The sequence below is a fragment of the Geotrypetes seraphini genome, chromosome 18, assembly GCF_902459505.1.
Source record: "Geotrypetes seraphini chromosome 18, aGeoSer1.1, whole genome shotgun sequence".
Lineage (NCBI taxonomy): Eukaryota > Metazoa > Chordata > Amphibia > Gymnophiona > Dermophiidae > Geotrypetes > Geotrypetes seraphini.
This window is the reverse complement of record NC_047101.1, coordinates 534543-552606: the sequence shown is the minus strand read 5'-3', so window position 1 is coordinate 552606 and position 18064 is coordinate 534543. Positions and strand designations below refer to the sequence as shown.

General features: G+C 45.2%; 1 protein-coding gene across 1 annotated transcript in view; it reads right to left on the bottom strand.

The window, feature by feature from the left end:
- The window catches only part of GFRA3 (GDNF family receptor alpha 3), a 48993-nt gene extending 35077 nt beyond the window's left edge, over nucleotides 1-13916 (bottom strand). Inside the window, exons 1-2 of the mRNA XM_033927475.1 lie at nucleotides 13741-13916; nucleotides 12447-12698 (exon numbers count right to left, since the gene is read on the bottom strand). Of these exons, the coding sequence (XP_033783366.1) occupies nucleotides 12447-12698; nucleotides 13741-13780 (292 nt within the window). The 5' untranslated portion in view covers nucleotides 13781-13916. The remainder of the gene's footprint in view (nucleotides 1-12446; nucleotides 12699-13740) is intronic.
- Between the last annotated feature and the right edge of the window lie 4148 nt (nucleotides 13917-18064).

The window sequence follows — 18064 nt, the reverse complement described above, 5'->3', positions numbered from 1 at the left end:
AGAGAGATGGCAGATGAATTTCAATGTTGGGAAGTGTAAAGTATTGCATGTGGGAAGCAAAAACTCGAGATATAATTATGCGATGGGAGGGATGTTTTTGAATGAGAGTACCCAAGAAAGGGACTTGGGGGTGATGGTGGACATGACAATGAAGCCGACAGCACAGTGCGCAGCTGCCGCTAAGAGAGCGAATAGAATGCTAGGTATAATCAAGAAAGGTATTACAACCAGAACGAAAGAAGTTATCCTGCCGCTGTATCGGACAATGGTGCGTCCACATCTTGAGTACTGCGTCCAGTATTGGTCACCGTACCTTAAGAAGGATATGGCATTGCTCGAGAGAGTTCAGAGGAGAGCGACACGACTGATTAAGGGGATGGAAAGCCTTTCATACGCTGAGAGATTGGAAAAACTGGGACTCTTTTCCCTAGAAAAGAGAAGATTAAGAGGGGATATGATAGAGACTTACAAGATCATGAAGGGCATAGAGAGAGTAGAGAGGGACAGATTCTTCAAACTTTCAGAGAATAAAAAATCAAGAGGGCATTCGGAAAAGTTGAAAGGAGGCAAATTCAAAACTAATGCTAGGAAGTTCTTCTTTACACAACGTGTGGTGGACACCTGGAATACAATTCCAGAGGAAGTTATAGGGCAGAGTACAGTACTGGGGTTTAAGAAAGGTTTGGACAAATTCCTGCTGGAAAAGGGGATAGAGGGGTATAGATAGAAATTTACTGCACAGGTCCTGGACCTGTTGGGCCGCCGCGTGAGCGGACTGCTGGGCGCGATGGACCTCGGGTCTGACCCAGCGGAGGCATTTCTTATGTTCTTATGTTAATCCATGTATGCGTAAGGTAAAGATGACCTAACGCTCCTTCCTCAGGGGTCCTAATGTTTGCTATTGGGTAAAAAAAAAGCAAATGTGGATGTTGAGAAACCAACATAAAACCTACTTTCAGCCCGCAAACAAACCTAAAGTCTAATCTATTGTGTAGGTGGTAAGGGGTCACATATAACTCCACCCTAATTAGCTAGCGTGCACGCCCCATATGCTGATTAGCACTGTCATACCCACTCTCCATCCCCAAATACGACCCTTTCCAGAAAATAACATTTCCTTTTGCACATGGTGTGCACACATAAATTGCCAAATTTACCACAGGGCACCTCAATGCATCCCCCCAGTAACCCTTTTGAAGCTGCGGTAAACACTCATTAATGAGAGCTCTGACTGGATTAGCAAGCCAGGGACTACAGCTACACATATTGGGGAGCTATCTCTATAGAAACCTCTGGAATAAGAATGAAAATATAGGAAACTAGTTTGGTAAAGCAAGGAATAGAGCTGAATATGAACAGAGCCACAAGCAAATTGTCATTTTTGGTGGTAAAGAATGGGAAGAGTTTATTGTTTAGTAAAACTTTATATACTACCTAGCAACCAGTGATCAGGGCAGTTTACAAAAATAAATAAATGATCCCCTTTTGCAAAACTGTGCAAGAGGCTTTTAGTGCAGGCCCACACGCTGAATGTTCTGCACTGCTTCAACGCTCTATGACTGTCGGAGCAGTACAGAGCATTCAGCACGCTGGCCAGCGCTAAAAAGAGGGGGAGGTGGTTAATGAAGGAACTTCATTATAAATAGGAAAGACCTGAGACAAACACACAGAAATACATAGTAAGAACATCACCCCATCTCCTGAGTTATCTGGAAAAGTAAACACTTGATTAAAAAATAAATACGTTTTCAGGCTTTTTTTAATGTTTACTTAGGCAATGATTCTATGTCACAAATATTTGTAGAAAGCTGGTTCCCAAAAAATGCATTCTCACAAGTATACACCCAGCAATGACTAGTTTACAAAGGGACATGGGAAATGGTTGAGGATCCTCTAACTAAGGAGGGCACATTGGTGTCAAATGCTTTCAGGGTTAATAGTAGGACTTTAAACATAATACTATAGAGAATGGGGAACCAATTAAATTCTTCTTTTTTTTTTTAATTGTCTTTATTAGCAATTGCAAAGGGAACATACAACCAGGAGCAGGGCGAGCATAGAAAATTATATCAGTCAGAAAAAACGACAATTGAAAATTAGGACAGCAGATGGCTCATAGTACAGAAACCCGGTGGCTGGATGCCCAACACAATTGACATTTTTAAGTACAAAAAAACCCCCAAGTAAACACACACAAACCCCAAACACTCGGCCTCAAACCACAACAATCATACAGCAAACACTCCACAGTCATACCCCCAGACAACTGAACACACACACACACACACACACACAGGTGCAGCCACCCAGGAGAGAAGCAAAAAGAGAGTGGTATCCCCACCAAAAAGAATAATCAAGGTATAGGGTCTGTGTCCTCCGGCTCCGAACTGGAACAGAAAGTTAACGCCCGCTTCCATAGAGCTTGATAGCATTGGAGGGCCAGTCCCAGAACTGGGGATGTTTTGAAGTTCATACCGCCCTACCGCAGCGAAATGAGCAATCCACTGCGGGAAGGAGGCCGCTGACTCATCCACCCAATGCTGCAATATAAGCTTTTTTTGCCACCAAGACAGCCATGTAAAGAACCCGGCGCTGGGGAAGCATAAGCCCTCCCTCAATCAAATCGCATTGATCTTCCAAGAGCAGGACACCATAATTCCAGGGCACATCTCGTTGAAGAATGCTCTCCAAAAATGGAAGAATTCTCAGCCATAAGGCGGAATAAGGACATTCCCAAAAAAATGGTGCGTAAGGGTACCTAAAGAGCGATTACATTTAGTAGAAACTGCTCCCTCCCTGAGCCCTAGAGATATAAGCTCGATGCAGAATTTTAAATTGCATTTCCCTAAAATCCGTGGAGCCCCCCATGGCGTGCACAGCGGCAAGTCAAGTTCAAGTCAAGTTTATTAAATTTTGATTTTACGCAATATCCAATATTACATAATTGTAAAAGCCAGGGATGACAAATACAAATACAAATAAAACTATTATACAGACTAATCATTATGTTCTATTAATACAAACTGAAACAAGTAGTTAAAAGGGAGAAATACAATTTATACAATTTATAAAATTAATTAAAAATGAATTTTAAAAAAAAACATTTAAGGTTTGTACATAAGGGTAGGGTCAATTTAGAAAAAAGAGAAAAATTGTGAAGGAAATTAATTAATAGAAAGAGCTGAAGGAAATTAATTGATAGAAAGAGCTTTGGTTATTTTAAATGATTCATGAAGGAAGGTAATGTTAGGAATAATTAATCTATTTAAAAGTAGAAATTTTTAGTATAAAGAATAAATAAGGATCCAGATTAGTATTAATAATCTTTTTGAATGAAGGGGAAAAAAAAGAGGATTAAGATTAAAATTAAAATTAAAAAAAAAAACACTTATAGTTTCCGTGTTGATGTCCTACTCATTTGATTCTTTAGAAAATAAGTACTGTGTTTTTTGAAATTATCTATCTATATATTGAATGCATCTTTATAAAGAATGCTTTTCAGATCGCATTTGAATTTGACTAATGATGGTTCGTTACGTAGATAAATTGGTAAATTGTTCCACAGTAGGGGTGCTTGTACTGAGAATATAGTTGCTCTTGTCCCAATTATTTTTAAAGAAGGAATGATTAATAAGTTTTGTTGCGTTGATCTCAGTGTCCTTAGTGAAGAGTAAGGGATTAATAGTCTGTCCAGAAATAGCGGCTCGTGTGATTGTTGAATTTTAAATGTTAATAGTACGATTTTAAACGTTATTCTGTGTATAATAGGTAGCCATTGTGCATCTTGAAGGAGGGGATCAAGAAATGCCCTGCGATCCAGGTTTATGTCTAGCTCTGATTGTCACTGGGAAGCCAATCGATCAATAGATCCCATATCTGAAGCATTCTTCAGAATCCGATACCAGGTGGCTAATTTGTTAAAAGCAGGTGGCACCTGAAAGAATTGAACATCCAAGGGACCACAGAGCCAAGCATCCCCCCATTTACGATCAAGAGACAAATAGTAATGCTGGGCTTGAAGGTAAGCCCAGAAATGGGTCTGGGGCAAGTGCCAGCGAGCTTGCAGTCGGGCAAAGGTAGGAACTGACCCCAGGAAATTATTGAACGAAACAGGCGCACCTCTTTATCAGTAACCCAAATGGGCATAGCCTGCAAGGGATATAGAATCTTGGGGAGAAGTACCATCTTAGTCAAAGCCACTCGACCCCAAACTCTCAGCGGAAGATCTCTCCATTTGGCACACAAACGCTGGATCACATCCAAATGACGCTTCACATTATATTGGTACAAAAGCTTGAGATCGGGTCTTAAATACACACCAAGGTAACGCATCGGCCCCCGCACTGACGGTATCTCTAGGCCCGCATGCCAGGTCTCTACCTTAGTAAACCGTAACAGGAGAAGTTCAGATTTATCGCAATTGACTCGCAGACCAGAAAGATCTCCAAAGGAGTGAACCAGAGCGAGGACCCACCCCAGATCCCGTCGAGGTTGGTCAAGATAAAGGAGAATATCATCGGCAAAGAGATTAATGCGACTTTTCTTGTCCCCAAGGCGAATGCCCTGAAAAGTTGGATCATTGCGAATCCTAGCAGCCAATGGTTCGATAGCTAACACGAAAAGTAACGGGGACAACGGGCAACCCTGTCGCATCCCCCTTCCCAAAGCAAACGGTTCAGTGAACTGACCATTGACTAAAAGTCTGGCTTGCGGTCGTATATATAAGCTACAAATCCATTGATGAATAGAGCCCTCAAGTCCAAACTGACGCAGAACCCAGAATAGATATTGCCAGGAGATACTATCAAATGCCTTCTCCATGTCCAATCCTTCAATGGCTGAGTCTCCCTCCAGTCCGAGTCGAGAATGAAGGGCCATCAAAGCCCGGGCTAGATTCATCGACGCATAGCGGCCCGGCACAAAGCTGGTCTGGTCCTCCTGGATCAACAGCGGCAAAAAGGTATTCAATCTATGTGCCAAATTCACGGCAAAGAGCTTAGCATCCTGATTAAGGAGGGAAATAGGCCGATGAAGACCCCACCTGGGCAGGGTCCTTACCCGGCTTAGGCAAAAGCACAACGTGGGCCATATTGGGGGTCCCTAAACCCTGCTCCTCGGAGAGCGCATTAAATGCCTCCGCCAAGGCGAGAGCAACCTGATCCAACAATATCTTGTAGTATTCAGAGCCAAACCCATCTGGGCCAGGTGCTTTAGTTAACTTGAGCTTCTTAATACCAAGCTGCACTTCCCCAGGAGTAATAGGTACATTCAATGTCTCCAACTGAGCAACCGTCAGCTTAGGAAGCTTGAGCCCCTGAAAGAAAGCATCTCTATCAGAGTCCGAGAACGGTCTGTTAGCGTATAGAGATTCATAAAAGTGAACAAATTGTTGTTGAATCTGCTGCTCCTGGGTGAAACGATTACCTTTCTTGTCCTGAATAGACAAAATAACCTGGCGCGTGCGCGGAGGTCGGACCAAATTGGCCAACAGACTTACCCCCCCAGGAATACAATTTATACCGTTGAAAATAAATATCTCGGGAAGCCCTCTGTGTTAAAATGGTATCAATCTTGCGCCGTATGGTCAGCAGGCGAAGTTTATCATCTGCGGAAAGGGAAATGCAATGACGCGCCCTCAATTGTTGGAGCTCCCCCGATAGAGCCAATAAATCAGCATCCGCAGAACCGCCTTGGAGGCCTCCCAAAATGTCACCGGGTGGACGTCATCAGTATTATTAGGATAACTATACTCCAACCACTGCTCCCAAAGATATTTATTAAATTTTAGATCTCTATAGAGGTAGCGCCTTGCACCCGGCTCCGGTGTAAACTGAAGTTCCAGGACAACTGGTGAGTAATCTGAGAAAGGAACCTCCTCAATGTCTATCCCAGACACTCTGGGGAGCAGAGAGGGTGAGACCAACAGGTAGTCCAATAACTGCAACTGGCTTAGCAAAAAATTTACCCCTTGGCTCCATGGTCTCTTGCCCCCGCCTTCGCCGGACTACAATCCAGAGTAGGATCTACAGTGATGTTAAAATCCCCTCCCACCAGTGGTTGGTAAGTTGGATATATGGCTATCTTGGCAAGCAAAGCTGAAAAAAATGTATGATTGCATAATAACCAGTGGTGCCCCCATAATTCCCCCAACACTATAACATAGCGTCCCTCTTGGTCTTGGAGGATTTTATGAAGGTGGAAGGGCAGTTGTTTATGAATAAGTATTGCAACCCCTCATTTCGGGGTACCACAGGAGGAATAACAGACCTTGCCTACCCAATCCCTGCGAAGCTTGAGATGTTCAGCCGGGGAGAGATGGGTTTCCGGCACAAAAGCAATATCCGTCCCCCTCTTCCTGAACCAAGTCAGAATCTTCTTCCTCTTAACAGGAGAGTGGATCCAGTCCACATTTAAAGTGGCTGTAGTCAACTTAGTCATGTTGGAAAAATACTCCCGGATGTAATAGGTAACAAAACAATAGAGGAGACCGAAGGCCCCCCAGCTAGGCCTCCCATCCAGAGTAACTGGGACAGCAGCACCCCAGAAGATCCCAATTGTCTCCACAGCGGGACAAATTCCTCCCCGGTAGGCTGCACCACAACACATCCAACCCTCCCCCCAAACCACATGCACACCCACCACACATACCAGCACTCACACACACCAAGCACCACCCCCCCAATCTCACACACATACCCCTCCCCCCCTTAATCCCAACCAACCCCCCCTCCCCCAGAGAAAACCATCTCCGGAGGCCCCCCACAATTCCCGCCCCCAACCGAAAAGAAAAAACTAAAAACAAGAAACTGCGCTCCCAAAAACTGGAGCAACCTAAAGTCCAGGTCCGAGCTCCCGTGGACCCACAGTCTCCCACATAGACAGCTACTGCTATGTTAGTAGGAAAGTCAGCTCTCACTGGGGCCCATGAGTCTCTCACCAGCCTTCCAGATCAAAAAAGTACCAATAATGAGAAAGCTGCATAAGCAGGAGCGAAAGGCAATGTGTCAGGTAGCAGATAGTCCACCCCACAGGACCAGGAACAGACCAGGGGCACTGGGTGGAACCCCAGGCCCGGGACATCGCGAACATGGCAACTCACCCCCATTCAGGGCAACAGAATCCAGGTGGAGCTGTCCTCAACGGCCCCAGGCAACCAAGGAAGAGCGCAAACAAGTGAAGACCTCCGAAGTAAAAAAAAAAAGATTCGGATGGCAATGGCAGCATTAAACAGCTGGAGCAGCCACCGGCGCTCCACCGTCCGCTATCGCAGGCATAGAGTCCAGAAAATGCTGTGCGGCTGCTCTGTTGGTGAAAGTGTGGGGCTTCCCTTCTCTCCAGATGCGCAGAGACACCGGATAGACAAATGCAAACCTCACTCCCCTTCGATGAAGCGTGGTACAAAGAGGCGCCATTTCCTTATGAAGGGATGCCACGTGCAGGGAGTAATCGTTGAACAGCAACAGCTTTTTCCCTTCGTATTCCAACTGTCCAGCTTTCCGAAAGGCTTGCAGAATGAGCTCTTTTTCCTTCCAATTTATGTATCGCGCTATCGCTGCTCTGGAACGATTATTGTCCCCCGAGCATTGACTCAAGCGATGCGCTCATTTACATATGAAACCAGCCACCGGTGTTTCAAGGCCAAGCTGAGAGGGAAGCCAGACCTGAAAGAAATGATATAAGTCCTGGTCCGCCCGAAGCTCTGGAAGCCCCACCACTCTTAGATTGTTGTGGCGCTGGCGATTTTCTTGATCATCCAACTGGCTTGTCAGTTCAGCCACCTAAGCCTGCAAAGCAGCCACACTTGAAAGGTCCTGCCGGGCCGCAACCTCTCCGTCCGATAACCGCTGCACCACCGCCGCAATCCTATGAGTCTGTGATTCAAAGCACTCGTGGATGCAGTCCACTGCTGACTGCAGTTTATGGAGACGGTCTTCCAGGGCCGCTGTCACCATATGGAAAATTTCCTGGGCCCATTCTCCCCACTGCACTGGGGCCGTAGTCGGCAACTACGCCATTTTGGCTACAGGAGAGGTGAGCTTGTGTTTCGGGCATTCCGGGCTCAATCAAGCTAACAGGAGGCTTCTCTCACACCCGACTCCTTGCGTAAAGCTCCGTGAGCAACAGGAGCGGCCTATCGATACAGACCGTGGGTCGGAGAGCTCGAGAGCACACGTCCGCTCAAGTCAGATTCTAAATATAATGGTGAAATTTGATCAGATTTATGAGCATTCCCTAAGAAACACATTTCAGCACTTGATACTGTTTGATTCTGCTTTTAAATGATTTTTTATTAAATAGTACAGAAGTAATCCTTTCCCACATAACACAATCCATGAGGCTTAACTCCACAAATAAAGAACCCGTAACCAGCAAAACCATCCAAAGAGGCCCAGATCTTTCTTCCTACCTTACTTCCTACCAACCCCACCTCACCCCATGGTCTGGCATCTCTGTCTCATTCCTTTCCATCTCTGCCTCCCTTCCCCCATTCTATCCCATCCCACTGACTGGCATCTCTGTCAATTCCTCCTACCCCATGGATTGGCATCTCTCTCTTTTCTTTTTTACCCTCTTGATCTGGTATCTGTCTCCTTCCCTTCCAACTCTCCCTCCCCTCATGCTCTAGCATCTCTCTCTTCTCCTCTCCTCTCTTTCCCTTCCATCTATCCTTTCCCCCTCCTCTTTTTCTTCCCTTCCTCCCTCCCTCCCTTCTCCCAATGGTTTGATTCTGCTTTTAAATGGTTTTTTATTAAATATTACAGAAGTCATCCTTTCCCACATAACACAATCCATGAGGCTTAACTCCACAAATAAAGAATCCGTAACCAGCAAAACCATCCAAAGAGGCCCAGATCTTTCTAGATTGCTAAACCCAGCATCTTTTAACAGCAGCTGCTTCTTCATAAGACAAACCCCATCTTATACTGGGCTCCGTTTACAAAGCAGCTGCCGCTGTGGTAACTGCCCGGACACCCATAGAAATTGAAATGGCGTTGGCGCTCTCACTCCCGCGTCTTTGTAAAAGAAGCCCAGGGTAAATATTATTTCCAGAGTATGAGAACTGTTTAATACATTTGACAGCAAAAAAACACAAAATCCTTTTTTAAAATTATGTTAAAAGCTTTTTCAAGAAAGGTCCAACAGAGCTCCCAAAATATCTGAAGATGTTGACTACAGTGTTAGATTTCCCCAGCAAACGTGAGGCTTTCATCCAACAGGCATTGAGAATAAGCAGGTTCTCCTTTAGCCAATCAGTAACACTTTTCAAAATAATTGGGGGTGCTAACCTCAATGGTAAATACCCCTTCCTGGACAAAGTCAAGAAGTTTGGTCAATATTGGGGGTACTCAAACACCCACAGAGCTAGTTCCTATACTTTGTAATATCCAGTGTAAGAGTGGTCCTTACTCCTGTCCCCTAGAGAGTGATGCAGGGACAAAGATTCATCCCCATTTCCCTACCATTTCCTGTTCCCTCCCTGTCCCCGCAGTGAAGCGCACTTTGTAATTCCATCCCCAACTTTGCAGTCCAAGAGCATAAGAATAGCCTTACTGGGTCAGACCAAAGGTCCATCAAGCCCAGTAGCCCATTCTCATGGTGGCCAATCCAGGTCACTAGTACCTGGCCAAAACCCAAGGTAACAATATTCCATGCTACCAATACAGGGCAAGCAGTGGCCTCCACCATGTCTTTCTCAATAACAGACTATGGACTTTTCCTCCAGGAACTTGTCCAAACCTTTCTTAAAACCAGCTATGCTATCCGCTCTTACCACATCCTCTGGCAACACGTTCCAGAGCTTAACTATTCTCTGAGTGAAAAAAAATTTCTTCCTATTGGTTTTAAAAGTATTTCCCTGTAACTTCATTGAGTGTCCCCTAGTCTTTGTAATTTTTGATGGAATGAAAAATCAATCCCCTTGTACCCGTTCTACTCCACTCAGGATTTTGTAAACTTCAATCCTATCTCCCCTCAGCCATCTCTTTTCCAAGCTGAAGAGCCCTAACAAGAGGAGTTCCATCCCCTTTATCATCTTGGTCGCTCTTCTTTGAACCTTTCTAGCGTCACTATATCTTTCTTAATTTTATTCCCCACATCTCCCTACTCAAAGTAGAAAGGAAGATTTTATGTTACATCACCAATCTCTTTGTAATTAGAATGGAGTAGTTATAAGAACTCAGCAGGTAATGATGTGCCAAGTTTGTGTAGTCAAACCTTAACATCTACCTATCCAACTGGGCTGAATGCTGTTTGGTAATGTTTCCCTAGTTAAAAAGGAAACTTTTATTTTTTTACACTGGGCAACAATAAATATTAAAATCTTCTCAAAAAAGAATGGAGCAGTTAAATTACTCTCTAAGAAATTAAAGTCAATGCTAGCAGAAAACCATGTCTTTTTCATACACACACAAAACAAACACTCCCTCACCCAGAATGGAATAAGTAATCACAAATTAATAATAGAAATGTGTAGTTAAACTGAACTGCCAAGAAGCCAGTATCTACATACACTGCAATGAAACAGAAAGAGTGGTGCATGTCCCCAATACTGTGATCAATATAGATGTAAATATATATATTAAAAAAATGAGGAATAACAATCACCACTTTACAAATTAACTAATAGAAATAAATTAAAATAAGATAATTCCATTTTATTGGACTAATATATTTTCCAATTAGCTTTCAGAGGCCAAAACCTCCTTCCTTAGCTCAGTACAGTATTCTGCTGTTATGGTACCCTGTCCTGACCCGAGGAAGGGGGATTTGGTCTCTAAAAGTTAGTAAAACATGTATTAAAATGAGTCCAATAAAAATATCACCTTATTTCCATTTTCTATTCATAAACATTTATCAACACAGCTACAATATTACTTTACCCTAAAGCAAAAAAACAAACAAAATCTACCTTTGTCATCTCTGGTTTATGCTTTCCTTATCTTCTCTTCCCTCAGTCCAGTGTCTACCTTCTTTCTCTGCCCCTCTCTACCTTCTATATGGCATCTGCCCTCTTTCTAGTCCCATTGCATAAACTGACTTCCTTCTCCCCCTTCCATTCAGCCTGTATCCCTTCTCTACTTTTTACATGATTAATTTTAGCTTTACCCCTCTCTCCATTTTTATCTTTTCTCTCACTGTCTCCACCTCCCCTCCTCCCATGCTCTGGTATCTGTCTCCTCTCCTCTCTTCTCCTTACTTCCTACCAACCCCACCTCACCCCATGGTCTGGCATCTCTGTCTCATTCCTTTCCATCTCTGCCTCCCTTCCCCCATTCTATCCCATCCCACTGACTGGCATCTCTGTCAATTCCTCCCACCCCATGGATTGGCATCTCTCTCTTTTCTTTTTTACCCTCTTGATCTGGTATCTGTCTCCTTCCCTTCCAACTCTCCCTCCCCTCATGCTCTAGCATCTCTCTCTTCTCCTCTCCTCTCTTTCCCTTCCATCTATCCTTTCCCCCTCCTCTTTTTCTTCCCTTCCTCCCTCCCTCCCTTCTCCCAATGGTCTCGTATCTCTCTCTTCTCCACTTCCTGGTCTTCCTTTTTCTTCCCCCCCCCCCATATTTAAAAGCTTCAGGACATTGCAGAGGGGAAATGTCAGCCCTGCTCCCATGGTCCTGCTTCGCTGTTCAAATTGAATGGGTCTCAGCAGCAGCAACGATTCCAAGTTTCAAGTTTATTAAAAAAAAATTTTAAACCGCTTAATCAGATTTCTAAGCGGTGTACAATAAAAATTTACATAAAAACAGATTAAAAATTGGGGATATTAGCTAAAACCTAAGTGTATTAATGAAACACATAACAAGACAAATGGACCAACTTGAAACAATAGGAGAGAAGGGGAAGAACTACAATTGTAAAAGAAAGGTGAAACAAAAAAGGAAAATACAATAGGTTAGAGTAAAAAGTAATAAAATTTAAGAGTTTTGTCCTTAAGAGGACACTTATTGTCCAAAGGCATCCTGGAACAAGAATGTTTTTAATTTTGCTTTGAATTGTTTTATTTCGGATTCACTGCGCAAATGGTTGGGCAGCGAATTCCAGAGAGTAGGGGCAGTGACAGCAAAGTTATTGGGACGCAACTTATTGATTAATTTTAAAGAAGGTATGACGAGAAGATTTTGTGACAATGAACGAAGCTCTGACCTGGAAGCTTCCCCTCTGCTTCAAAGCAGGAAGTTTACAGCAGAGGAGTAGCTTCTGGGTTAGCGGCAGGTAGTGTGTAGGAATTGCTGCCGTGGCCGGGGACCCATGCATGGGGACTCAGGAAGGGCTTCCCCATCACTGTGTGAACGCCACAATCTTCATTCTTGTAGCACTACTGTAGAACGGTCAAGTGTTCCCATGGTATTCCTGGAAGATTTTTGTTAAAGTTCTCCCTGTTACCATGGTAGTTACCTGGAACCCATTCCTGTGTCACTCTCTACCTGAAATCTTGCTCTTACCCTGTGTGATAAGCGGGTGAATAGTCCAATAGATCTTCAAGCAGTGCTGCTCTTGCTTCATATGGCGATAGCACTTGCAATGCAATAAAGGGTTGAACTGAAGGGCCAGTGCTGCTTTGCCACAATCTGGTCCTATCTTATGCTGTGTGAAGGCATTAATGGAACAATTTTCAAGGGTCTTGTAGCTCTCAGTGCATGCAGAATCTGCCAGACAGAGTTTTTCCAGTTCTGTACAGTCAGTCCGGATCTCACCTGAGTGATGTGGAGATATTTGTTATGTATTATTCACATATAAGATACAAAATTTTACAATTATTTTGTCACAAAGAAGTTAGATGATCTATCATGGGCCAGTTTCAATCTAAGAGAGTAGCAAATGGACAATCTTCAGAGCTGAGCTTTGGGTGCCACCAGTCTTGCCTGTTGGGTTGGAGAAAAGAAAGAACTGGTGAGGAGCACTTGAAAGGCAAATCAAAAAAGAGGGTGATGACCCACACAGTCGCAGCTACAACCCTGGTTGCCTTTCTGGGAAGGCTGGATGAGCCATGCTGGTCTTTATATGCTACAGGGATCTCAAAGTCCCTCCTTGAGGGCTGCAATCCAGTCGGGTTTTCAGGATTTCCCCAAATGAATATGCATTGAAAGCAAAGCATGCACATAGATCTCATGCATAGTCATTGGGGAAATGCTGAAAAGCCGACTGGATTGCGGCCCTCAAGGAGTGACTTTGAGACCCCTGTGCTAGAACCATACGGTTGAAGAGGAGGAGTGCTGGAAGGGATTGCCAAGACCCAGAGGAGCTCTAACTACTTCTGCCTCCCTCTGGTTGCCAACTGCACTTTTGGCGACTCAGTTGGGAAAGAGAGAGGGAGAGAGCACAGAGGAAGTGAATATGGGCAGCATTTCACTTGTTATTTCCAGGAGAGATTCTTGTGTATTTGTATAACACACAGTTTAAAGCAGGAACCCTTACCATCTCCTAGTGATAGACCTGGCCAATAAATAAATCAAATACACCCCAAAAGTGCCCAGTTAAGTTCCACATTACATCCGATTTTGGTGTGGTTCCTGAGGTGGTGGAGCCTGCCTAAGTGCTTCCAGACAAGGCCACCCTTCGCTCCCACTGGCTACTGACCACTTTTATACCTCCAGCTAGTTCCTGGACGATGAGAATAGTTCAAGCAACCTCATCCCCAGCCCCTGGCAGTACGAGCATCGTGGCCCTCTGGGGGGGGGGGAGGGGGGGGAGGCTTCCATGGGCTCCTCTGTCTAAATGATGCTGTATCCTCCTTACCTGTCATTGCAAGCAACAAGAACAGTCCGAACGGTCGCATTCTGCCAGCTTCCTCCCAGTCCAGCTGCCTCTGTCGGCTGGGAAAAGCTCGCAACTGAGCGCTAGAATCCGCGCGTTCGACAGGAGAGAAGGCAAAGGCCAGGGGGGGTCTCTGAGCTCCTCTTGCTTGCTGCTTCTTTTGAGCTGAAATCTTGCATATTTGCACTGGGTTGGACAGTCTTGTGTGTAATTAGGCTTCTCTCTATCGACCTAATTGGCTCTGTGCAACCACGGAAGAGTTTGCGGTCAGACTCGCGGTGAATGTAATTGGTGGGTCTTCCCTACCAGAATCGGAAGCCTTGTCTTGAAATATTAGAAAGGATTAAAACTTCCCACCATATAGTGAAACACAAGAGGGACAATTCTTCAGAAAAGTCACTGAAAACTGTGCAAAGAGGAACATGATGGGAATTAGTGGAGACAGTCATTTTGAGAATGCCTGGTGTGTGCCTGGACGAACAGATGGGAAGGGGAGCAGAGTCTGACGGGGGGTGCAGAGTCTGATGGGGGTAGCTGGGGGGTGCAGAGTCTGACAGGGGGGTGGCTGGGGGGTGCAGAGTCTGACAGGGTGAGGGTACAGTCTGACAGGGGTGGCTGGGAGTGCAGAGTCTGACAGGGGGGTGGCTGAGGGTGCAGAGTCTGATGGAGGGTGGCAGGCTGGGGGGTGCAGAGTCTGACAGGGGGGGTGGCTGGCTGGGTGCAGAGTCTGGGGGGCTGGCTGGGGGTGCAGAGTCTGATGGGGTGGCTGGCTGATGGGGTGCAGAGTCTGACAGGGGGTGGCTGGCTGGGTGCAGAGTCTGATGGGGAGTGGCTGGCTAGGTGCAGAGTCTGACAGGGTGGGGGTACAGTCTGACAGGGGTGGCTGGGAGTGCAGAGTCTGACAGGGGTGGCTGGGAGTGCAGAGTCTGACAGGGGGGTGGCTGGGGGGTGCAGAGTCTGATGGGGTGGCTGGCTGATGGGGTGCAGAGTCTGACAGGGGGTGGCTGGGGGGTGCAGAGTCTGATGGGGTGGCTGGCTGATGGGGTGCAGAGTCTGATGGGGAGTGGCTGGCTAGGTGCAGAGTCTGACAGGGGTGGCTGGGAGTGCAGAGTCTGACAGGGGGGTGGCTGAGGGTGCAGAGTCTGATGGAGGGTGGCTGGCTGGGTGGTGCAGAGTCTGAGAGGGGGGGGTGGCTGGCTGGGTGCAGAGGCTTGGGGGCTGGCTGGGTGGTGCAGATTCTGACGGGGTAGGTGGGTGCAGAATCTGACAGGGGATGGGGTGGCTGGGTGCAGGGAATTGGGAAGGTATAGGGAGTTGGGAAGGCAGGGAAGACAGATGCTCAGGGGAAAGACAGATACTGTACATACTGGGAGAAGGTTGGGAAGGACAAATGACGGGGGGGGGGGTGGATTAGGAAAGGAAGAAAAGAGAGATGCTGCACAGGTGGAGTAGTGGGAACGGAGAGAAAGAAATGCTGCCAGTGGGGGAGGGAAAAGGAACAGATGATGCAGTATATAAATTTAAGGTTTAGATTAGATTAGAATTGTTGGACATAGGTGTGTGGCGTGAGAGGGAAAGAGAGATGATGTATATGGGGAAAGGAAGAAAGAGGGAGAATTGTTGGACATGATAGTGGTGGAGAGGAGAGAGGGAGAAATTTTACACTGGGAGGGAGGAGAGATGACCCAAAGAAGGAAAGAGAGAGAGATGCCAGACCGCAGAAAGGAGAGATATGTTAGACCTCGGGAAGATGGAGGGGAGGAGAGAGAGAGATGCCAGACCATGGTAGAGGAGAGAGATTCCAGGCTATGGGAAGGAGAGGAGAAAGATGCCAGAGCATATGAGGGGGGCAGGGGGAAGACAGAGATGTCTGACCATGGGAGAGGAATGAGATGGTGCATAGGGATGGAGGGAAGACAGAGGGATGGAGGGAGACAGAGTGAGGAGATGGTACACATGGATAGATGGGAAGGGAAGGCATGGAAAAGTAGATTTTGAGAAGAAAGCAGAATGTTAAAAGTTAATGCTAAAGATGGATGTATAAAAAAATACTGAAGGGGTAACAAAATCAAATAATGTTACTGTTGAGTGACTAAATAAAGTTAGTTGTATACAAAGATGGCAGAAAGTGAAGGAGAGAAAACCAGCAAATGGATAAGGTGTCCCTGGATACACGGTTAAGAGCACAGACAGAAGGAAGTGCAGCCAGAGACTGGGAAAGATGGTTTGAAAAACAAAATCACCAGACAACAAAGGTAGGAGAAATGATTTTATTTTCAACTAGCTGATGCCCTGGCGTTGCACGGGTATTTAATTATAGCAATAACACTGTAAATGGATTCAAATAAAGATACTTTATAGTGGTGAATGAAATTATTGTTTTACAGCTTAATAAAAAGTACAATATTCAAATAATAATGTGAAATATTTGACAAAATGAATACAATACAACTAACGCAAAACGTGATTATAAACAACATTTTTAGTTTCACCTCCAGGAGCAAGAACATATAAATTGTTGGGTGAACCCACCCTTGAGCAAGCAACATAGAGTTGTGGGCCGCGAGACCCCCAGAACATATCACCCCAGGTAGTGAGGGATCAGTATACCAAGTTTCGTTCAAATCGGTCAAGCCGTTTTTGCGTGATCGCGGCACATACACACATACATACATCCGATTTTATATATATATATAGATTAGTAGCTACGAAACTTATTGTTTATATTTGTAATTTTAATCATTATTATGTATCAGTAGCTATGATACATTTCTTTTAAGTTTGTCTCCCCTTATTTTGTACTTTTGTAATTTTATTACTTTGTACATCGCTTAGAATTCGGAATAAGCGATTAATCAAATGTTATAATAAACTTGAAACTTGAACTTGTCTAACTTTGTCTTGAATCCCTGGAGGGTGTTTCCCCCTATGACAGAATCCTTTTTTAAATACGTTAGCGACAGGAAGAAGAACACAAGTGGTATTGGGCGGCTAAAGAAACCGGACAGCAGCTTTACAGACTCGGACGCAGACAAAACAGAAATACTCCATAATTACTTCTGCTCAGTCATCGCCTGCGAAGCACCAGGTCCTTGGCTACAGACAAAGGGAAGTTCGTAGGACCCATTCCAGGACATGGAATTTACTGCGAGTGAAGTCTACCAGGAGCTATCGAAATTAAAAGTAAACAAAGCTATGGGCCCGGACAATCTACACCCTAGAGTACTTCGAGAACTGAGTGATGTCCTGGCAGAGCTGTTAGCCGGGCTCTTCAATCTTTCCCTAAGCAAGGGTAAAGTTCCCCTGGAATGGAAGACTACCAACGTTATACCACTCCACAAAAAAGGATGCAGGTTAGAGGCTGAAAATTATAGACCCGTGAGTCTCACGTCAATAGTGAGTAAACTCATGGAAAAGTTGATTAAGAACAGATTGGACACGTTTCTGGATGATGAGAGATTAAGGGATCCCCACCAGCATGGCTTTACAAAGGGAAGGTCCTGTCAGTCCAATCTGATAAGCTTCTTTGACTGGGTAACGAAAAAACTGGATGGGGGTGAGTCCCTGGACATCGTCTATTTAGACTTCAGCATGGTTTTTGATAGTGTTCCACACCATAGGTTATTGAACAAGATGAACTCGTTGGGACTAGGAGAAACACTGACAGCGTGGGTAGAAGACTGGCTAAGACTTCAGAGAGTAATGGTAAACGGCATTCCCTCAAAAACATCGAGAGTGACCAGTGGCGTACCGCAGGGCTCAGTCCTGGGCCCGATGTTATTCAATATCTTTATAAAGGATCTGACTCAGAGACTTCGAGGCAAAATTACATTGTTTGCCATTGACGCCAAACTATGCAACACTGTGGGCAGGGCAACTGAACCTGACAGCGCAAACAGGCCAAACACTATGGAACAGGACCTGCTTTTATTGGAACAATGGCCCAGTGCTTGGCAACTAAACTTTAATGCCAACAAATCTAAAGTAATGCACCTTGGGAGCGGAAATTCATGCAGAACATACACCTTGAACGGGGAAAACTTATCAAGAACTACTGCAGAAAGGGACCTGGGTGTTCTCATCAGGGAAGATATGAAGGCTGCCAATCAGGTGGAGAAAGCTTCAGCAAAGACCAGACAAATGCTGGGTTGCATCAGAAGGAGCTTTATCAGCCGAAAGCCTGAAGTCATACTACCGCTATACAGAGCCATAGTGAGACCTGATCTGGAGTACTGTGTCCAGTTTTGGAGGCCGCGTTATCAAAAGGATGTGAAGAGGATGGAGTCCATCCAGAGAATGGCCACTA